Source organism: Pseudochaenichthys georgianus, chromosome 7 (genome assembly GCF_902827115.2).
Source record: "Pseudochaenichthys georgianus chromosome 7, fPseGeo1.2, whole genome shotgun sequence".
Taxonomy (NCBI): domain Eukaryota; kingdom Metazoa; phylum Chordata; class Actinopteri; order Perciformes; family Channichthyidae; genus Pseudochaenichthys; species Pseudochaenichthys georgianus.
Genome location: NC_047509.1, coordinates 26075521 through 26098860, shown reverse-complemented (window position 1 = coordinate 26098860; position 23340 = coordinate 26075521). Strand labels below are relative to the sequence as shown.

Here is a 23340-nt window from a genome sequence, read left to right as displayed (position 1 = left end):
CAAATGGCATATGTCCTAAGGTATCTGCTGCACACAAACAACATACACATATTTATCAATTGGCCTATAATATTCATATAAAATAGAAGGTGAATACAATCTAAAGAATTAGTTGTGTCTAGTGTAGAAAATATATATGGAATATATTTAGAGTCAATGAGCACATGACATGGAAGCTATTCAAATGGTATAATCCACTCATAACACATCGGTAATGAGGATGAATTCAAGGCTGAACCAAACTACAGGTCAAAGCCTCCTCTGTTCACTGTTCTTTACTCTTTAACAAGCCACATGAAAGTTCATCTGACATACAAAAAAGTCTCAAATATCTGTTCTGTGCTGCTAAAGATGATGTAAGTGAGTTTGACCTGCTGTTTGATATTCTGGTTCCAGAAGTCTTCCAGAGCATTTGAAGCAGCGATTCTCCCCCAGGCGTGTTGCAGCAGCAAATGTTATCTTCTTCAACTTTAGAAAACACTCACTTCAGCAGCAGCAGGAGCCATGATCAGGTTCTTAAATTGTAACAAAAAGAGAAGCTCGTCTATGTAAAAAAAACTCTGACCTTTTTTATTACGTTTATAAAAATTATCAAATGTTTTTCTGTATACAGACAAGTTAAAATCAAATATGAGCTTGACATTGATACATATTGCCTAGGACTTGGCAAAATAACTGTTCAGAAAATGATTTGGAAAGGACTTGCTTTTCCTGACACAATCTCAGGGGTTTGTAATATGAATGCTTTGTCTCCTCATCAACATACCTGAGAAAGGAAGTGCAGTAAATGTGTTGCTACTTCTCTGTACGTCTACACACAGGTAGGACTGAGCAATACAATACAATACATTCATATTAATCCTTTTAATATTATATGTATTAAAACACTTCAGAATGTAGCTGCAGAATGTTAGCTTTAATCTATTTCACATTGCAAGAGATGCCTGTTTGATTTTTATAACAACACACTTGTTGTGGTACATATTATATCTTCATCATCTTGAATGTATTATATTTCATACTGCCCACTCCTCACAAACTAAAGAAGATTTTGTGTTTTTCTAATGGTATCGTGTCATAGATTTAAAGACCAGGGAGGTTATTGGAAAGAAAACAATGTTTTGAATTGTTTCCTCAAACTTCCAGGATTTATTTATAAAACTTAAACCTTGTCTAGTACACACTTATTACATAATTACTGTTATTCAAGCTTCTGTCCAAATGAATATATGAAAACAAATATTGACTTGCAAAGTTTTAGTCTGTAAACGAGAAAAAGCTTTCAATCAGGGACAGGAAAAACAGAGCAGGACTATTGACTAACTATGAGGACAAAACGTGAAGTCTCTGTGTCTATGAAGTATTACTGAAATGACAGTGCTGACTCAGCTGTTGACCGCTCATGAAGCAAACAGAAAGCAACGTACACTGAACCCAATCTGACATCTTCCCTAATTTTACACACGCATCAAAACCCCCTACGGGACGATAAAAAAACGACAAACTTAATACCCCAAAAATAAAACTAACAAATGGTAAATCCTCTTCACAGTGTAACCTCTGAGAGGTTTGAGAGCAAATGGCCCACCTTTGCTCACTGACTCCACAACATACCACACAGAAAGACACTTTTGATTGACACAGCCAAACTGTATGTCCATCTATGCTTCTTCTTAACCCAGCCCCTCCTCATAGAGCCCAGACATTTCCAGCGTTAAATACAAAATAAAAACAAACAGGAAGCAAACTCATTCTAAGCTGGTGGAGTGGAATCCTTGTTGATCGAGAAAGTGCCGGAAGAATCCAGGCTGACAGAGTCTCTGTTCTCCTCTGCAGAGCGTTGTGGTTTAACCAAATGTTGCTTCGAGTGTCCCTGCCTCCCTGTTGTCCTGCAGGTCAGGAGTCAGCAGGTGAGATGTGTCCACACGTGTCCTCTGGCTGGTGACACAGCTGGAAGTGTTCTGTGAATCATACGGGCGGCTGGGTTTGGTGGGGAGAGGCGTGGGGGTAGTTTGTCTGGACCAATGCCTCTCAGTCGTTAGAGAAGAGGTCTCCGGCCGAGGGCAGCGGGGCCAGACCCCCCGTGACGTTGGGCAGGAGGGACAGGTCAGGGAGGCTTTGGATGTGGGACTTGAGCTCTTTCCTAACTTGGGTCACCCTCGCCAGCTTCTGCTTATACTCCTGCGGAGGAGGAGAGGACATAGAATAGATTACAGTTACTGTAACATCAACATGTCTTGTGACAAACACAATTGTCCCAGAATGTGGATATAAAAGATAATTAAAGTCACTCAAAGTTTATTTATATAGTCCAGTGGTTCTCAAAGTAGGGGGCGCGCCCCCCCAGGGGGGCGCAGAGGCATGACAGGGGGGAGCGCGAGAGACCAGGAGGAAAAATGGTTATTATAAAAAAAAAAAACATATTTTGAAAAATTATTGATTCGAAAATAATATGATACAGTACAGTACTATTACTTCTGGCTCTCTGTGTTTCATTAAAGCTCGGCTCTGTGTGTGTGGAACGAGCCATTTTGTGTGCGTGCGCGAGCAAGAGAGAGAGAGAGTGCACCGGTACCGGAGATCGTTGTTGTTAGCTTCTGGTGCTAGCGAGCTACGCTAACGGATATAAGGAGTTTTTTCAACAACAAGGTGGAGGAGAGCCCTCAGTGAGCTAAAGGACTCTCTCAGTTTGGCTGGGCGGTGGTGGCGATGTCGATAGGGACTTGGCTTGGCAGCTGGAAGGTCACCAGTTCAAGTCCCGGCAAGACCAAGTGCTACCGAGGTGTCCCTGAGCAAGGCACCGTTCCCTACACTGCTCCCCGGGCGCCGTTCAAAATGGCAGCACACTGCTCCTAACACTAGGATGGGTCAAATGCAGAGAAACAATTTCCCCACAGGGATTAATAAAGTATATTAAATCAGTGGGTCTCAAACGTTTTGGTCAACATTAATGTAAACAATTATTTCCGAGGCACACATTTATATGATCATTATAGTTATATAAAAATAAGAGAAAACCGGTATGAAATACTATTAAAAAAAGAATAAAGTTTAAAAGGGAGTGATTTGTAAAATATCCATAAAGAAAAAGTAAATCTGTTTACAGTTCTGTTTCAAATGGGTGTTGAGAGATGTATCCATAGATCTCTTCATTTTGCTCTCGAAGTGCACCAGATTGATGCTTTTAACTTCAATATTTAAAAATGTTCCCGGGGGAGCTTGCCCCCGGACCCCCCTATATGAGGTCCACACACCACCTATAAAAATAGCACTTTACCCCTGCTTACACCTATATGCCGTGAGCTGATATCGAGCCTTCGTTGTAACAGTCGCGGGTACATTGTGTATATGCTTGGGGATTGTTGTAGTGGAACATTCCACTGAGGCGACCGGTACATTAATGGGAAACCCTAAATGTTTGAGCACCCTCTATGAAACGTCAAGCTACCCCACAGCACCCCCAAAATAAATCTCTGGCGCCGCCACTGAGCATGACTATTTGTGTTGGGGGGGGCCCGACTTTTTTTTTTTTTCTTCCAAGGGGGGGGGCCTGACAGAAAAAGTTTGAGAACCACTGACATAGTCCAATATCACACATTTTACATTTGTCTCAGTGGACTTTACAGTTTGAATAGAATATGAATACGACACCCTCTGTCCATGGACCCTCTGATGATTGATTGATTGATTGATTGATTGATTGATTGATTGATTGATTGATTGATTGATTGATTGATTGATTGATTGATTGATTGATCATTCAAGTTTATTCTATCTTGTTACATATTATTTGTATAGTTTTGGCCATCATGTCTATGAGTTATTATTAACCTGGCCTCAAAGTCATTTCTGTTATAATTAACTAGTTGTATACGATCTAGAGAAACTCAAATACCTCAGTTGTTCGAACATTTTTTAAATGTCAGCAATAATTCCTGATCTTAAAGAAAACTTTGTTGGAACTGGAATAAGTAAAAGGTGCAACAGAAAGTCAGTCTATAAACTGTGTTTGATGTTTCTATAAATTACAGTTTAACTGTCCTTTTTAGTGACAAAGTGCTTACTGCTCAAAAGTGTGTTTTTCAGGAACGAATGAAAAGTATGAGCCAATGACAATTGTTAAAGGAGAAACGTACAGAGAGTCTGACAGAGATCTTTGTTTGTTAGTTAAAGTATACTGTTTGTGTATGCGATGGCTTGCCTCTAGCTTCTTTTCCCTCTCCATCAAAGCGTCTCTCTGGCTGTTGATGTATTCAGTCAGCATGCGGGCCAGCTGCCTCCGGTCCTCCAGCTCCGCAGCCAGCCGCCCGTTGTACTCCGCCAGCAGCAAACACGCTTCATCCACCGTCTTCGACAGCTTGTCCGCTGCATCCTTGTCTAGATTCATGTCAAACAATAAGGTCACAGAATATGGGATGTTTTTTCAGTTTCTATACAGGTTATTTGGCTGTACACGTAATAAACCTAATTAGCTAACACTTAACTAACACCTGCCTCTTGATTCCTATACATTTGACTTTGAATACTGTAATATTGTTTTATTAAGAGTTCTTTACAGCTCATTTGACGTTGTAGGTGTATCTGACAATTCCTGGTAGTGCTGCACGATTAATCGAAAAAAGATTGTGATCTCGATTCAGACACCTATGCGATCTCATTTCTAAATTACGGCGATCCTATGACGTCATGCTGATTTTTTTTATACATTTTTTTTATTATTATTTTGCTTCTGAATAATACCAACTTGCAATTTCAATCATACTTAAACGATGTAAAGCAAATATACTCTATACATTTAACATTAAAGTACCATGATCGCATGCAAATGGTAGTGTTCTGTCTGTCTCTCCTCCTCTCATGCAGTGTTAACGCTGCAGCCACTAGTGTTGCCAGTTTTTGCGGAAGGAATAAGCAACCAGGTCTATGAAAACAAGCGCAAAAGAACATGAGCACTTTAAACCTATATATGTCGGGTCTACAAGCTCACAACCATTATTACTTACTACCAAGCAACTTTACAGAAAGATAAGCCCAATGTGGCTTATAATAAGTATACCTGGCAACACTCACTGACTGCAGCACGTGAGGGCAGGAGCCGGCAGTATGTTTACATACAAGCGTTAGCATTAGCGCTGATTAGCAAAGAGTCACGAGAGCGACTAGTAGTACAGGAAAAACAGAAATGAGTGACGAGGAGGTCGAGGACAATGACAACAACACCGATGAAAAAAAAGGGGGGGAACATTGTAACTTGCCAGCGTTCCTCCCTGAAACCTCAGAATGTCGACATGTTGGTGTTCTTAGCCAAGAATCTTAAAGTGCAGTAGATGGACTGTGCTAGTAGCTAGGCAGCTAGGCTTTATTTACATTTATTCTGAAGCTGTAACTTTATGTTCTGTTCTGTTTTTATATTCAGTACTGACTGCAGTATTTAAGTTAATCCTTTTGATTCAGTGACATTACTACTCAGTGGAGTCTAGCGCTTTGTTTAAGTTTATGTTTTTTTCAGTACAAGAACCTTTAAGTGCAGTAGTTGAACTGGGTGCATTCCTCCCTGTAACAAACAGGTTGGTGTTATTGTAGTTGGGTGTCCTGTCACTATGGACAGGTGCTACTGCAAAGTTTACATTTTATTATTATAAAGCTGCAAAAATTCTATTTTTTATGTTCAGCACTCAGGCAGCAGCAATATCTTTATTTTAGTTACTGTATGTTTTGTTACCAGAGAGACTTGAGTTTGAGTCAAGCACTTTGTTTAAAGCCACAGTAGTTGGCTGTCAAATTCATTTTAGTTACTCTATGTTTTTGCTACAAGAAACCGAGACTTGGATTTAAGTCCAGCACTTTGATGTTGATGGTGTCGGTTTAAAGCCACAATAGTTGGCTCCAGGTTCCACATTTTGAATGTAGTAATGTTTGTTCAGTATTCAGCAACTACAGACTAAAGACAAAGTTATGTTTTTGTTACAAGAGAGACAAATGTTGTCTGTTTAAATTCATTGTACTCACGTGACGTCTAAGAGTAAGAGTGCATTAAATATTTTCATTGAAACTATGAGAATCGTGATCTCAATTCTTATGGAGGAAAATCGTGATTCACATTTGAGCAAGAATCGTGCAGCACTAATTCCTGGTCAAATTAACCAAGACAGTCCCCATATGATGCAAAGAAACAGGTAGGCTGAAAAACATTTTAACAATTGAATTTAAACAATAACAAATCCCAACAATTAAAAATGATGTTTTGATATTCATATACTATATATAAATGAGCCCCAGAAAAGTCATGTCTGATTGTGCACTCGGGTCTTACCGCCAATCTTCTCCAGCAGGGACACGTCCTGGACCTCCTGCGGCAGCGAGGCGATCTTCTGACGAACTGCTGCGTCGCCTGAGGCTGCGTTCTCCAAATCCTGCAGCGCCTTCACAAGCTCTTCTGTCTGAAAGGGTGTGAAGGGAACAGAAGGAGCAGGTTAACAGGAGCCAGGAAGGAGGGGAGAAGGATGAGAGGAGACCAGGACAGATACAACGGGGAAATGAGAACTCCTGCATCTTGCGCCATACAAGTGAAAATCTGTCCTCCTACCAGTTGAGATGCAGAGATGTCTGAGTTGTGAGGGGAGATTTGGCATCTGTAGTCATCATCTTCATCCTCTTCTTCTTCTTCCTCCTCCTTGATCTTCTGATAGCTTCGTTTCACAGCCTTCTTCTCTTCTGCAGAGTCCAGAACAGAAACACAGACACTTCATTATGTACTAAAAGGAGAATACAATGCAAATTGTGGACTCTTTTATGGTGTTTTCATGTTAAACGACATTCTACTTGAGTGACCTCTAAAGCAGTCTAGTTATGATTTATTATCTTCATACATCAATATATACTTCCCTCCCTTTTCATATCAGCTGATTATTACATTGTCAGGGAGCCTGGCTCTGGGTTTGTTCGTGGTCTCAGATTCATTTTGGAGGAAACCCACTAATGACTAATCTGGTTGTGTTCCTGCAGCGATGTAACAACAAAAAGATCCAGCAGTGGTCTCACCTGAAGGCCGGGGGCTGTTTGAGTCTTCTATGGCCAGTTTGAGCTGCTGAATGAAGTCTGCTCTGTAGAGGGCTCTCTCTTTCCAGATGTTCAGCAGTCTCTCCATGGGCCTTTTACAGCCGTCATCCGCTTCTCTGCAGGGAGACAGGGGAGGAAGAAGGAGAGATGATTGATTGAAGAGACCACGTTTACAACATAAAACATAGCAAAGAGAGTATTTAGCTTGATAGTCAGCTCCATACCTGAGACCCTAATAGTAGAATTATCTTTGTGGGAAAAAAAAAAATCAACAAAAGGCAAAACAATCTACTCGCTGTAGAAGCAGGAAGTAGGAGTGCGCAATAAACTATTCCTCCCACTTCATCTATTACAGCTAAACAAACACCTGTTTCACAGAGCATTGTAGACGCCTGAAAGCACACAGCGGTCAAAGAACACCTACCTGGCAACATGGGAGCAGGCGTCCACGAGGACAGTCTCAAAGTCTTTGGCGAACTCGGGTCCTTTCTTCTTGCTGTTCTGGATGACGTCGTTGGCTAGATACAGGAACGTCAGCTTCCTGGAGCTTTTAGCTGGAAGTCACATCAAATCATATTTTCAAGATTTAAAACTCACCTTTACACTACGGTCAACCTGTGGGGGACATGCACTCAAACTCGTTTAGTTACGTTTACTGAATTACTGTATAACCTACTGTAATTATCTTCAACACATACTTTACTTCAGCAACTATTCTTTTGCAGATATTTTGTCAGTGTTTCAATGGGTAGCACAGGTCTTGAGATGAGGTCAAGCGTCTTAAGTTAAACCAACATGTTCTCTTGGTTCAATCCAACCTTATCTAGCTAGGTTCAACATCTCTGAATCAGCGCATTTCTCTAATCTCTGACTAAATGTCTTGTTTTATGTTGCCTCTTTACTCTAATAGTTTCAATAATAAAGAATATTTGTTAAAACTTTGTATGAAGGGCATGTCTATAATGCATTATAAGCTCATTCACAGGGAATGATATTGCATTCGATCTTATTTACAGAGCTGTCCCTTTATTTTGAGGCCAAAGTTATGCTTAAGTGTTTAATTGATGTTTTTAAGACATTATTACATTTTAGATTTAAAATTCTAAATGTAATTTTCCTTTTTCTGGACTCCTTAAATGTTATCCTCGTTTTTGGCAATGTGAAACATTTGGTCGCCCTGAATCATTTTAGAAGTTTCCTAACCCTTGGATGAATTCATTATGAGAAAGTGGGGCATGTGAGGTTATGTTATCACAGTAAGGTTTGGAAATGAACCCTTTGCCAATTTCAAACTGTTAAAAATGATGAACTCTACTACCAGGATTTGGTTAATCACTGTTGCAATGTAACTAAGAACAGTTACTCAACCACTGTCATTAAATAACAACTTAACTTTCACTCTACTACCTGTAAGGGACAAATATTCCACTGCGTTTGTCTGACAGATTCCATTACTTTTAGGATTACAGTTGTTCATAGCTTTAGTGTCCACTATAAACCATGCAATGTAATCTACAACGCAGCAGAAATTAATCCAACAACTTTAAATATAAGTCATATTTGTTGCTGATAGAAACCTTTTGTATTGTAAATGTTATATAATTGTATATTTTGTTTATTTTTGATTGCTATCTGATCCACTACAATTTAGAGGTAAACAGTTTGACTTTATTCTAAATCAACATAAAGATCATGATATACATGGTATAGTTCACACACACAACCCAGCAATGCATATAGTTATTCAAATAAGCTCAACTTAAACTGGGTGCAATATTCAAGTGATGAACACATGAATGCCTGCATAATTACAATCCAGTAATGCAATATAGCATAATATGTATATAAATTGGTCATTGTGCAGAATGCACGAGGAGTCATGTGGTAGTAGGTTTCTGTGGCATTGCTACTTTTACACTTCGTCTATCAAGGTCCACGTTACCAATATCGCGATAAGTTGCACAGAAACAACCATATGTAGCATCAGTATACTTTGCTCTCACCTTTCCTCAGCTCTCGGTGCCACACTTTGACGATGAGGCCCGAGTGTTTTCGGTGGTGGATGATCCACAGAGACAGAGTCTGCACGCTCTGCTGCGAGCTGCTCAGCTCCGTCAGCTTCTTCTCCAGAGCCGACTCGGAAAACGACGACATGCCGGTCTAAGTGTGTGTTTCCCCCTTGACCCGCTCTAAAGCGACAGAGCTCCGACCTAGTTTGGAAAAACTCGCATTGTCATCAAAAATAAAGTTGTGTCGCTAATCTGCAGGCATGCACCCTCAAACTACCCCTGCTTCACCTAACGATATATTTCTATACTTTTTTTTAAGCTCTTATTGTATTGACTGTATTATCAACCACATCTGCTGAACAAATATAAAAGTTCAAATGTAGTTTTTGAGCTCCTGTGTCTTCACTGTTTGGAGTGTTTGTTTACAGCCAAAGCTAACATTAGCTAGCCTAGCTAAGCAGCCATCTGCAGCGCTGAGCCGAGTTTAACCCGGGTTTAAAACACCAGCTTCTGTAATACTCGTGCAGAGTAAGTCTTCGGTCGTGAAATAAGATAAAACAAAAGCGCTAGTGACGGTGAGACTCACAGTTTGTCTTTGCTTGTCTAATTAGGAAGATTCCTTCGAAAAAACGGCCGCCTGCACTTTCACCTCGACATGTGCGTCGCACAGTAGTGACGTAGGCAGAGCCCGGCGTCAGTTTTTTTTCAAAGCATCGTAATATAAATTCATAACAACGATAACCTCCTCTTATACGCACGACACATTGGATAGGAGAGATAACTTCAATTAAATAACATAGATGCTTTGTATACATAATAAGAAGCAGGAAAAAATAGTTTCAGCTATGTTTAGAATGGGGTTTATGTGGTCCAGAGTGACCCATATTCATAACTTTGAAATGTTCTTATTTTGTCATGGGGCTCACAGGATAAAGAACATAGGCCTACTTAGAAATCTACTTCTATTTCATTATATTGGAAAAAGTATATTGTTCAGGGCATTAAACTCTATTTAAAAAAATTACTAAATCAAAAAGTCATACAATTGTAAACATTCTTAATCAATAGTTTGCAGACGACCATTTTTGTATTCGTTAGCTATTTTAAAATGGTTTCTTTTTATAAACCTCAATTCAAAGTGTTCTGTTACAATTGTGGGAAAATATATTTCAACACATATTTATTTAATATTATACATCTTATAACTATTAATAGAATCAAAATGATAACCGACTAAATGAAAAAAAATCTGTCACTAATATGTTACTACTGATATTACGAGTGCGCTTAAGACCTTCCTTTTTGATAAAGCTTATAGTTAGGGCTGATTAGATTCAGCCCCTAGTTTTGCTGATATAGGCTTAGTTTGTCGGGGGACATCTTACTTCTTCCTTCTCTCTGTCTATACCCGTGTACACTCATGTTCCGATTAACCCAGCTTCCCCAAATGTCTTTCTTTTTGGTGTCTATATACGCTGGGATCCGGAGTCATGGATGATCCTGCGGTCCTGTGTCCTGGATCGCGAGCGCTGGATCTTGAGTCGTGGCTGTGGTCCTGGATGGATATCCTCGTGGATTCATCTTCCTATTATACACACATGCATTTCCAAACATTTGGACTACCTATGTTGCAAATGTATTATCTTTTCAATTTACACACGGCATCTATTGCACGTCTGTCCGTCCTGGCAGAGGGATCCCTCCTCTGTTGCTCTCCCTGAGGTTTCTCCCATTTTTCCCTTTAAACTGGGTTTTCTTTGGAAGTTTTTCCTTGTGCGATGTGAGGGTCTAAGGACAGAGGGTGTCGTATTGTCATACTGATATTCTGTACACACTGTGAAGACCACTGAGACAAATGTAACATTTGTGATATTGGGCTATATAAATAAACATTGATTGATTGATTGATTGATTGATTGATTGATTGATTGATTGATTGATTGATTGATTGATTACGCTTGTAGCTTAATCAAAAGAAAGATGTGCACAGTAGTTAAAATCAAATCTTCTGAATTATTCTATTAAATCAGTTTCCATTTAAAAAAAAAAGAAATGTTCATAAAAACTATTAAGTATTTCTTTTTTTGAAAATAGGAAAGCATGCAAAACCACTCATTACATTACATGTCACTTGTTAGACGCTTTTATCCAAAGCGTTTTACATACTCAGTACTGTGGACAATCCGCACAGGAGCAATTTGGGGTGACGTGTCTTTCCCAGGGACACAACGACATGCTGACTGCAGTGGGGTTTGAACCCTGATCCGAACACAAATGCACAATTCCACTGCGCCACACGCCTCCCTTGCACTCAAACCTTACTGTGCAGACATGCAAAATGTCCTTGTCCATTTGCCTCCCTAATACCACTGTTGACATAATGCACAATATTCTTGTCAACACATTGGGTTTGGGTCCTGCACGCAGGGGAGTATCAGTCAAATCGTATGTTTAGTGCAACAGGTGTGTTTACCAATATGAGCCTCAAATTTCAAACAACATGTAACTTTGCTCCACCTTTTTTCCTGAAGTAGGCTACATTTTAACTAAACAACAAACACACATGCACGTTCTAACTTTTATTATCAATTTTTACTCTTGCCAGTGTGCTTAAAAAAATGTTAACCACGTGAGACCAATGGAAATTAAAATATATTTTAAAGAAGATATCTAACTGCATAAAATAATTCCTCACCAGCTTGTTCAGCCTGTCAGTGTCCCTTTTGTTGGTGTTTCCCCCAGCACACCACGGCAAAGAAGAGCACAATGGCTAAAAGAAAATTAGCTAAATAAACAACAGATCAATTATTTGAATTACAATTGTATTGGATAGTTTCATTTTAAATGGAGGGAAACTCTACAGTCACACAAACAAATCTGACATGCAAAAACTCTTTACTTAACCAAAACTCAACGGAAAGATGCAAACGTGATCCTCCCGTCCCTCCATCTTATTCAAACCCCCAGAGCTTCCCCAGCACAGTGTGTGTGAGGTGGAGCTGAAGCATGGACCTGTCTGCTGCTGTGTTTCTCTCCTTGGGTTGGCTGCTGCTGCGCTTTGCTGCGGGGGAACTGGATTACCGTTCTTATGGGCACGGGATGCAGCTGCAGGGCAACTTCACCCTCGCTGGATTCTTTCCTCTCCACTACCCGAAAAGACCAATCAATGGTCTGCCTGCTTTGGTACCGTGCAATGAGTGAGTTTACACTATTGATCAAATGTATATATCTCGCTGGTGGTCTGGTTAAGAAATCAATCCAAATATTGTTGTTTGTCTTTAAAATCTGGAGTTTTTGTGTTTTTGGTTTGTTTATACATTTAGTTTTGAAAGCAGTCAGATCATTTACAGTTGGATATTATAGATATGTCACATTTTGACATGATCACAACACAATCATGTTCTTAAAGGAAACCAACAAACAACATTCAGCTTCAAATTAATTAGACTTCATCATCAAACAGCCATCTCTATTATCAGAGGGAATCTCTTAGTTTACACTTTGAACAATTATTTTACAAATGAACACAATTTAAATGATACAAATAATCTTTACTAATAACCATCTGAAGTATGAAAAATGACACGTTTGCTTTTTACTTTTCATACTTGTTTCATCATCATTTGTCACATTTCAGAAACATGAGAGCCCTGGGCTTTTGCCCCTAACAAGTTATGGCTTTTTACATGCAACCTTCATAAGGGTTGAGGTTTAGGCTTTTAATGTCTTACATTTAACCCTTTCTAGAGGTACAGCCAACAAACATGGCTATTATCTTTTGCAAGCAATGAGATTTGCTGTGGAAGAAATCAACAACAGCTCCGGCCCCCAGCCTCTTTTACCAGGAGTGAAGCTGGGCTACCAGATGTATGACATCTGCTCCAGAGAGGCCAGCATCCTGGCCTCTCTGGACCTGCTGAAGCAGCAGTATCAAAGCCCCTCTGAAACTGAGGAAGACACAAACTACAACAACAGTCGCCATGCAGTGGCTTTGATTGGCCCCGACAGCAGCAGCAATACTTTCGGCCCTGCTTCTTTACTGGGGGCCCATCTTATACCTCAAGTAAGTTCTCACCTGGAAAAATGTAAACATGGCTCGTGAATTATTGAATATCCCCAATTAAATGTAAAGGCCTTTATATGAGGGATGCACTGATCTGACCAACGCCACTCCTCCTCATCCAATTGTATTTTAAACAAATATATTTCTAAAGATTTCAATTCAAGTATATTTTGACAAGGTTCGACATCATCACACAACAGACTGTTAAGGTTTTAGCTACTGCAGTACTTTGCTAATCACTGGTTGCATTACCAAGCAACGCATGCAGTGAGGCTGCAAGTAAACCATAGTCTTTTTGGGAGATTTGGGTACAAAAATAATCTAATGCAGGTATTGTTTGAATGGAAAAGTTATTTCTCTCAATGTCTTGCCAATTCAAACCACTTCCTAGCCATACTGATCCCAGTTAGTTGGTATTGGTGTAATTTCATATATTGCTACGGGTACAACAACAATCGTTTCTCACATGCTTTTTGCTTCATTTTAGATATCCTTTGAAGCCACAAATGAAATGCTAAGCAACAAGTTCCGCTATCCATCCTTTCTCCGCACAATTCCCAGCGACAAGAACCAGGTGGCCGCTATGATCCAGCTTATGGTCCGTTTCAACTGGACCTGGGTTGCTATCTTGGGCAGCGACAACAGCTATGGTCTGGAGGGCATGCAGAGCCTCTCAGAGCAAGCACCAAAATACGGCATCTGCATTGCCTACCAGGGAGTTATCCCTTCGTACAGTAATGACACGGTCCAGACAATGAGGAATGTGGTGCATAACCTACTGAAGACTAAGGTCACCACCACCGTGGTTTTCTCCAGCAAGTCAAAACTGAAACACTTCTTCCCGTTTGTCATTGAGCGGAACGTGACAGGTAAGGTGTGGATTGGGACGGAGGACTGGTCAACTTCTTCTCTCATATCAGGGATTCGTGGGATCCACACTATTGGGACTGTGCTTGGCGTGTCCATCAAATATGCAGCCATGCCTGGTTTTGAAGAGTTTGAGACAAAGGTAGTTGAGGCTGCAATGCAACAGAGTGACACACACGAAGTCTCTAACATTACAAATGACTGTCTACAGGGCACAGACCTGTACAGCCTCGCCAGGAATAAGTTTATTCTCGCGAAAAATGACATCACTTCCTCCTTCAATGTGTACAAGGCGGTGTACTCTGTGGCTCATGCTCTGCACCGTGCACTTGGTTGTGATTCTGGAGAGTGCCAGATGAGGGACGTGTATCCATGGGAGGTGAGCAGATGTTACCTTGTGTTTATGCAAAGAAGAAAATCCCTCTCTGTACTTTGCTTGATAGGAACTCATGTTTTCTTATTCCTCTCGTCCTCAGCTGCTCTGGTTGATAAAGGATGTGCATTTCTATCTGGGCAACACCTCTGTGTACTACGACAGTAACGGTGACCCGCCCACAGGATATGACATTGTGCTCTGGGTTTGGAATGGCACTGAGTGGTCGCTCAGAGAGTTGGGCTCTTTCAGCCCAGATCCAATTACGCTTACAATTGATGCTGATCTGATTGACTGGGATGGCACAGGAGATTCGAGATTGGTACGAACTATTACTGTTTCAAGAGTGAAGTGTCTTTGTGTTTTTGGCTTAAACACCTTTCAGATCCAAATAGAGCAAATATGGGGCAACTATAAGTAAAAAGTCAGCTAAGGAAAATATAAAATGGACATAACAAGATATGAACACATTTCCCTCAACAGGATTTTTTGCTGCCGACTCAATGTATTTTTAAAATATTAATAATGTTGAAAATGTAAATTCTATCAATTTAAATGAAAAATTAAAGTGTTATCTTTGTCAAACCCTGTTTTTCTGTCCAGGTGCCGCTTTCAATCTGCTCTCCACCATGCCCGTTTGGCCACAAGAGGCTGCAGACAGGGCAACACATATGCTGCTTCGACTGCCAGGCCTGCCCCTCTGCTACGTTTCTCAATACTAGTGGTAACATATAGACACGCAAAAAAGCCAATTCATAAGACAAATATTCATACAAAGATAAAAGGGGGTAGGGGTGGAAATGTGAATTTGGATGAGATCCTTACCCTGTGTAGGATACATTTACAAAACACCATCGTTTTCTCACTGTGAATTGAAACTTAAGGTAGTTTGATGTGCTCTCTGGACTGACCCTAAAGCAGTAGTCATTCAGGCAGTGTGTGTTCAAGTGTTTTTGGGGAGTGGCTTGAAAGGAGGCTTGAAAGGATGCACCTTTTTCTGGGTGGACATTTTGTAAATCTAGCTTAGTTTCTCCAGAGTTGCCAAACCCAACTTCCAACAGGAGTCATTTGGGGGGGCTCTTGGGGAAAAAGGTTGGGAACCCCTGATTTATAGGGTACTTTCTATTGGGAAGTAGCTGTCCCCAACCCTGACAGCATGTTCTGTAAATAACACTTAAAACATTTTTATTTTATTTTGTTGAATGGTGTATTCAGAAGATCTTTATGATTACATTAAAAAAAAAGTTGGAATATTTATATTTATTGTGGGTTTAATTTTTTAATAAAAAAACTATACTCAAAAAATCATGTCAAACACAAGGAGTTTTAGTCCAATGGCTGAGACTGGTTTTTTTTAGCCACACCCCTGCATTTTTGACAAGGTAGTGACACTGCATCCCTGTCCCTCATGGCTGAATGGCAAGTAGCTATATCCCATACTTTTGATATAAATCTGTTCCAAAATCTGAAAATCAGCGTGTAACCTTAAGAATTGTCACTACCAAACACATATTATCTTCAATTAAGTAAACTTTTTCTGAGTTTTATGCACAGTATTAGGTTTTTATGTGTGTACACCTCTTCAAAGACGTGTATGCTAGCCATGTACTTGCTAGCATTCTTTATTTATGATCAATTTTAGCCAGAATCGTCACTACCAAAACAGTCACTACTAGTTGACATGATTGTTTCGGTAGTGACAAAATGGAATGGTAAGCAGGTAAATCCCATAGTTTTGAAATAAATGTGTTTTAAAGGTCTCCTACTATTTGTAGGCATATATTATAGGTCTCAGATATATAAAAAAAACATGTCTATGAAGTGTTTTGCTCAAAATACCAAACAGATCATGCATTCTAGCCTCATCCCCCTCTATTTCAGCCTGTGCTGATTCTGGGTCAGTAGCTTCAAACATTCACACTTCAACATAAGGCATGTTATGAGTAAAGATTAAGCAATAAGGTTGAGGGAATATGATACAACCTTGAGAACTTTACGGGGACGGGGACGGGTGGCGCAGTGGTCTGTGCATCCGATCATCAGATCAAGGGGGAACACCAGTTCGAAACCCGCTCCTGCCGCCACTGCGTCACTTCACCTGGATTTGCTCCTGTGGGTATTGTCCACAGTACATGTATAATTGTAAAAGCGCCTCGATGACCTCGAGGCTTGAAGATGGACGGTGTGGCGCAGTGCGCTGTGCAATGACCATCAGATAAAGGGGTGAAACCCGCCGCTGCTGCGTCTGTAAAGCCGGTGTGTCCTTGGGCAAGACGCTTCACCTGAACTTGCTCCTGTGGGTATTGTCCACAGTATCTGACCTATGATATATGTATAATGTGCACTTTGAATCATTGAAAACATTAATAAATGTAAGGAATTATTATTATTATTAGAACTAAATACTGTGGTCACTACCGAAACACTGGATGTTTTGTAAAAAAAGTATATTGACTTATCAAATAAAATGATATGATACTGATTAACAATCATCAACTCTGGAATCAATATGATCAGTATTATGCATTTTACAAAGAAAATTGCATTGAGATTTTTATGAATTGTATAAATTGAACTTTGACATTTTATTACAAATTAAATTGCATTGATTTAATTGTGAAAACCCTCAAGAATTATTTGTTAAAATACTATTTAGATAAGGGAAGGTAAAACAATCTTAACAGGTTAATATTATACTTTTTGACTACAGTGTATGTACAATGTTTAGAGACCATTTTTTGTAGAGGAAGAACATTCCAATACAGTTTGAAAATACGATATAAAAATGTACGGTTCTTTTACTAGATATGTGGAATTTAGATATGGAATAAAATATATGTGGACAAAGTTTTGGGAAAAAAACATACAACATTTCAAAACTGTTCCAACCTGACTTTGCATCAATTCGGTAGAATGGCCCATTGTTTATAAATTAACCTGATCTAATTATTGTCTAAATAAAACATAAAAACAAACATTGTTATAGTTGAACCAAATGACCTCTCCAACAACAGTATTTGTAAACTGTTGTGTGTATGGTTGGCCAGCAGATGGCGCTGAGTGCTCATACTTCTCTTTCACAAACACTCAGTGTTTTTACATCTCTGCTGTCTCTTTTCTTCAGAGCCCACTACATGCCAGCCATGTCTCCCAGAGGAGTGGGCACCCCCAAAGAGCGAGCAGTGTCTGAAAAGGACTGTCCTGCTGCTGCCCTGGGACGCCCCCCTCTCCATCGCCCTGCTGTTTTTCCTGGCCACCTGTCTTCTCATGACCTCCAGTTCTGCAATAATCCTCCTGCTCAACCTGAACACGCCTGTTGCCAAGTCTGCTGGAGGGCGCACCTGCCTCCTGATGCTGGCAGCCCTGACTGCCAGTGCCATGAGCACTTTGTGCCATTTTGGCCAGCCGTCTCCTCTGGCCTGCATCCTCAAGCAGCCTCTATTCATCTTCAGCTTCACTGTGTGCCTGGCCTGCATCACCGTGCGCTCTATTCAGGTTGTGTGCATTTTCAAATTTGCATCCAAGCTGCCGCCGGCCTATGACAAATGGGCCAAAAACAACGGGCCAGAGTACACAATTTTTCTGGTGTCTGTCACCATCTTGCTAATTTCTGTACTCCGTGTGGCCCTTAACCCCCCCAAGCCCTCAAAGGATCTGCACTTCTACGAGCACAGTATTGTGTTGGAGTGCAGTAACACCCTCTCCCCTGGTGCGCTCAATGAGCTCGCTTATGTGTCCCTGCTCAGCGCCCTCTGCTTCTCTTTCAGCTATATGGGCAAAGACCTGCCAGCCAACTACAACGAGGCCAAGAGTGTGACCTTCAGCCTCATGGTGTACATGATGTCCTGGATGAGCTTCTTCACCCTCTACCTCATCAGCAGAGGCCCGTTCACCACTGCCGCCCATGTGTTCGCCATACTCTTCAGCGTCCTGGCCTTCCTCATGGGCTACTTCTTTCCCAAAATCTATATTATTGCCCTGAAGCCCCAAATGAACACAAATGCATATTTCCAGAACTGTATTCAAATGTATACCATGAACAAATAATTAAGCAAGTACATATTTCAGTTGATGAAAAGTAGTTGAGTTGTATGATGCAGGGATATTGGGTAGTAAAAGTGGGACATGACAGATTAAGTGTCAGTTTTAAATGTATTTCACAACTAAATGTAAAACATTAATTGTATGTGCAGAAATGTTTTACTACATTGTTCTGTATTGGGGAAAAGAAAATAACGAAGGGATTTATTTAGCTGTCTGTTCACATTTGTAAAACCCTAATTATCATGGTGCTATTCGTAAAGGATGACAACTGTTACCAGAATGTTGGGGGGGTTCTTAGATTACAAAGCAAACAACGTTAAATTCTGAAGACTACATTTTAATGTTTTTTTAAATACACTTGTTAAGGCTATGTGCTATAAATATGCTAACAGTCAACTCTAAAATACATCGAAAACACCTGCCTACCTCCGATGGCATGGTCAAAATGGGATAGACTTTTTCATTACATGTCACTTGTTAGATGCTTTTATCCCAATCGAATTGAATACATTCAGTAGCCTACTGTGGGCAATCCCCACAGGAGCAATTTGGGGTGATGTGTCTTGCCCAGGGAAACAACGACATGCGCAAACTCAAAGCTTTCCACCCTGATCAGAAGATAAGTGCACTATCCCACTGATTCACACCATCCCCTTTTTCCATATCATATTAATATTCAGCTGCTCCAAACCCTTTAACCCTTTATAAAATAAAGTGTATAATGACAATTATTTGATTACGAGTCCAACAATTGGTGTTAACATTTGTTTCTTTGTAGCCTACTAGTAGAGAAAATCAACATGCCACATATTTCATTTAAATATTTTGCTTCACTCATCCTAGCTATGTCAGACCAATAAAAAGGATTGTTTTATGTAAAGGACATGTGTAGCAACACACCATTTATGATTGGCTGCTGGAGCACAAGATTATTTGTTCAAAACATCACCCTGTGAAGTAAAGCATACAGTTACCCATACAGTTTAAACCCAGGATTAAGTACATTCAGTGTGCTGTTGGAGGGGGTCTATAGCGTCCCCCAGCGGCTGTACTGTAGGACTAACATAATAACACTTAAGGTTGAAATGTAATTTTTTTTACATTGTGTGAGACCATTTCTCCATTCTCAAAAAGTTTCCTATATTTAGAACTCAAAATCAAGTTTACGTGTTGGAGAAAATACAATTATCCGTTTTCTTTAGATATTTATATTAGATATAGTGACCTTTGAATCTCTTAAAGTTGTAAATGTTGGCTCTGGTCGACAAAACAAGTGCAAGTGATATCATTGCATTTCCTGGGATCTGACAACAAGTGGCAGCTGCTCACATAAAAAAAGTTTCAGTTTGGCAGCATGACGTAACAGTGCACATCAATGAAATGCACAAAAGGCCTGTCTTGCTTGTGTGTGTATGTGCATCACACACACACACACACACACACACACACACACACACACACACACACACACACACACACACACACACACACACACACACACACACACACACACACACACACACACACACACACACACACACACACACACACACACACAGTGCTGCTGTTGGCTGTTGTTTGAGAGAAGAGATGAAAAGGCCTTTTGTGGCTGGGAGGTCAGCCCATTGACCGGTAGATGTGTGAGTAGAGTCCGAGCTCAGTTTTCCCACAGTCTCTCTGTCCACTCATGGCTAATACCCTCGGCCAACAATAGAAGTGTGCCATGGGTGAACAAGCAGGAGTTTTACTGTCAACACACAAGGACCAGAGCAATGTGCTGGCGGGAAGATTTTGGGAGTTTTATTTAACAAGCTCTCGGATACATTGCATTTTAACATCACAAAATATTTGAGGAATGTATTATCTGGAGATGAGAAGACTGAATCATCTGTCCGGCAATTATGTGTCAGTTAGTCGGACAGAAACAATGTTTTTTGGTCGGAAAACTATGAATATCCAAGATGTCTCACAATAAAAACTAAAGATAACAATGAATAAACACATGTTAATCCATGTACCTGCTGCTTTGTACCAGAATATACTTCCATGCTCCAATTTCAGAAAATCTAGTCTCAATAGAATATGCAGGTGAAGCAGTGCGGAATTTGTTGTTTATTTTATTAAAATTGCATTTGTCATTAGGTCCTTATATTATTTTTAGTAAACGTAAAATTGTCTTTGTTGAATGGAGCATTATTTCTAATATAGGTTGAAGAAATATCTCAGTTGCATACTATAATTTAAATCAATAACATGCTTACTTTCAATACCTTATTCCCCTGTTGATCCAATGCATTAAATCCTGTTTAATTATTCCCTGGGAGCACATCAGGAGATACTGCCGTGTTCCCGTGTGTAACTGGAGTGTGAGATAAGCAACAGAAACTGACAGCACATCATTCCCAGTCTGATATATGTCCTGGGAATGGTTTTATCTCTACTGGTCAGCCTGTGATTGCTTCACCTCGGAGTTATTGATGTGTGTCCCATTGTTACAAACCCCAGCCCTGCCGGAGTCAGTGTTATGCTAATAGGTCCCTATAAAATGAAGAGTGGCTCCTGAAGAGAGCTCAGATCACACTGCACTCCAGAAGAAGCAGCTACCTTCACCTGCACAGACATGGCTCCCTGCTCCACCAACTACTCCTCTATTCATCAGATCAGGATCTCTGAGAAAGACAACATTAAAGTAAGAACTGGATTGGAATGAATGTATTTTTTTATTTTTTTATCAGAACGTACATTAGAACATATGATTGTTTATTATTGGAAACATGAACTTACCTTGCTGTCTTCTCTTCCTCAGTTAAGAAAACCTGTTGTGGAGAAAATGCGCAGAGATCGCATCAACGTTTGCATCGAGCAGCTCAAGGCCATCCTGGAGAAGGAGTTCCAGCAGCATGAGCCCAACTCCAAGCTGGAGAAAGCAGACATCCTGGAGATGACTGTGAGCCTCCTGAGACAGCAGCTTCAGCCGGGCCTCTGTCAGAGCGACTACAGCCAAGGCTTCTCCGTCGCTCCTCTGCAGGGCTTCCAGCAGCAGCAGCAGCAGCACCACAGAGCCAGCAGCTCCTCCTCAGTCTGCTCCACCCTCAGGCCCACCATGCTGCAGGACAGCAGCAGCAGCAGCAGCAGCAGCAGCAGCAGCAGCAGCAGCAGCAGCAGCAGCAGCAGCAGCAGCAGCAAGGGCCCAGTGTGGAGGCCTTGGTCTGAAACACAGACATTCTGAGACCTGAGGGGCTCTCCCTCACTATGTAGGAAATATATTTCCAGCCTGCTCCTTCATGGTGTTTTTAGTGTTTCATCATATTGATGATAAGATAAGTAAGAAGGACTCTATCCTTTAATCCCAATTTCACACTGGAGATCATTCAATGTATGCAACATCTTTCAGAATCAACCTGCATCGCAGTGAGGTTGTCTCTGGTGTTTTGTTACTTGATGTAACTGAAAATATATATATTTTATGTATAAAGTTGAACTTGTTCTAAAGTTTTAGAGGTATGTCACATTGTCTTTGAAAACACAGTGCTTTACTGTTGTGACCTATTTGCCTTTAATAAAGGAAGAAGGTATCTGCCTAAATGCAGCTCATGTGTGCTGTGTATTCTTTTGTAATGCACTGCACTGTACGTAAATGCCAAGTGTTGAAAAATGTATTTTATTGTGAAACATATTGTTTTGTTTGAAAGCGTGGAACTTAATGCACTTTGGATTTCAATAAACATTTTGTGATCTACTTATTCATTGGAATTCATACTTTCACATTGATTTGTGGACAAGAACAATAATGTATTATGTATTCTGTGTATGTGTGTGTGTGTGTGTGTGTGTGTGTGTGTGTGTGTGTGTGTGTGTGTGTGTGTGTGTGTGTGTGTGTGTGTGTGTGTGTGTGTGTGTGTGTGTGTGTGTGTGTGTGTGTGTGTGTGTGTGTGTGTGTGTGTGTGTGTGTTATATGTTTTATGACAAAGTATCTAGTTTAGATTAGAAACATTTTGACTATATTATATATTTCATTTGATTTTATTCATTAGATGATTTTTCCAGGCCAACCATCACCAGCTTGAGTTTAGAATCAGGATACATGTATTTATTATCCTTGCAATAATTGAAGTAGTCATCCCATACAGATCATAGGTACAGCTATAGTGTCCTTCACATGCTTATATACAAAGAGGGTGTTACAGTCACAAGATGGAGAAATACCGGTTGAAGGCAGCATACAATGCTTTGTTCAGATTAGCTAAAGCCTACGTAAGAAATGATCATGCTTGTCATATATCTCCATAGAGGCTAAATCACCATGCTAATTGTTGTCACATAGCTTATCATATGCCAAAAGCAGCGTGTCATGCTTCTCTTCAAGGTAATAATACATCCTGTCATATACACTGTTATACACTTAGGCCTTCGTTATCATGTGCACATCTGTCCTTGAAAGAGCACATTCAGTATTTTTCCAACAGTATGTGTGAATCTTTCAATCCCAACTACTATTCATTTCAGTTTTTAGTTGAAAGCATGGGCCCAATTTAGTCTACTTGTGTCTAGATGTGAGTGAAACCCTATTTTAAAAATATATATTTGGTGGAATAAGCTCTCGATAAATACAATTTAAATCAATGTTGTCATGCTTCCTAATATTTCAAATCACAGGAGGGAAATGTCTGCTTTAGTATTTTAAGTTGAAGCATGAGTTTTAATTTATGAAAGTGTAAAAATCCTCCTGCATCCTATTGCTCTCTGGAAAAACGTCATGTTACCTTTTACTAATTGAAAAAAAGACCTTGAGCCAGTGTTCATGATGCAAACTCATCAAATGACAATACAAATATTTTACACTTGGAATTCATGGAATACAAAATATTGAGTCAGTGTTTTTTAAATGATTGTATCTTTTTATTATCAATTGTCATACAAATGTT

General features: G+C 40.1%; 3 protein-coding genes across 3 annotated transcripts; 2 read left to right on the top strand and 1 right to left on the bottom strand.

The window, feature by feature from the left end:
• Nucleotides 1–545: 545 nt before the first annotated feature.
• On the bottom strand, nucleotides 546–9752 carry rprd1b (regulation of nuclear pre-mRNA domain containing 1B). Its single transcript, XM_034087697.1, has 8 exons — nucleotides 9655–9752; nucleotides 9063–9269; nucleotides 7484–7613; nucleotides 7042–7175; nucleotides 6587–6714; nucleotides 6314–6440; nucleotides 4202–4377; nucleotides 546–2181 (listed from the first exon to the last, which is right to left on the bottom strand). Exons 2-8 carry the CDS (start codon nucleotides 9211–9213, stop codon nucleotides 2032–2034), a joined length of 996 nt encoding a protein of 331 aa, XP_033943588.1. The 5' UTR covers nucleotides 9214–9269; nucleotides 9655–9752; the 3' UTR covers nucleotides 546–2031.
• Nucleotides 9753–12074: 2322 nt separating this feature from the next.
• Nucleotides 12075–18418, top strand: tas1r1 (taste receptor, type 1, member 1). The gene is made up of 6 exons (XM_034088152.1): nucleotides 12075–12265; nucleotides 12816–13131; nucleotides 13619–14377; nucleotides 14475–14693; nucleotides 14975–15095; nucleotides 17496–18418. Exons 1-6 carry the CDS (start codon nucleotides 12075–12077, stop codon nucleotides 18416–18418), a joined length of 2529 nt encoding a protein of 842 aa, XP_033944043.1.
• Nucleotides 18419–21035: 2617 nt separating this feature from the next.
• Nucleotides 21036–21644, top strand: LOC117448901 (transcription factor HES-5-like). Its single transcript, XM_034086200.2, has 2 exons — nucleotides 21036–21104; nucleotides 21222–21644. Exons 1-2 carry the CDS (start codon nucleotides 21036–21038, stop codon nucleotides 21642–21644), a joined length of 492 nt encoding a protein of 163 aa, XP_033942091.2.
• Nucleotides 21645–23340: the final 1696 nt, after the last annotated feature.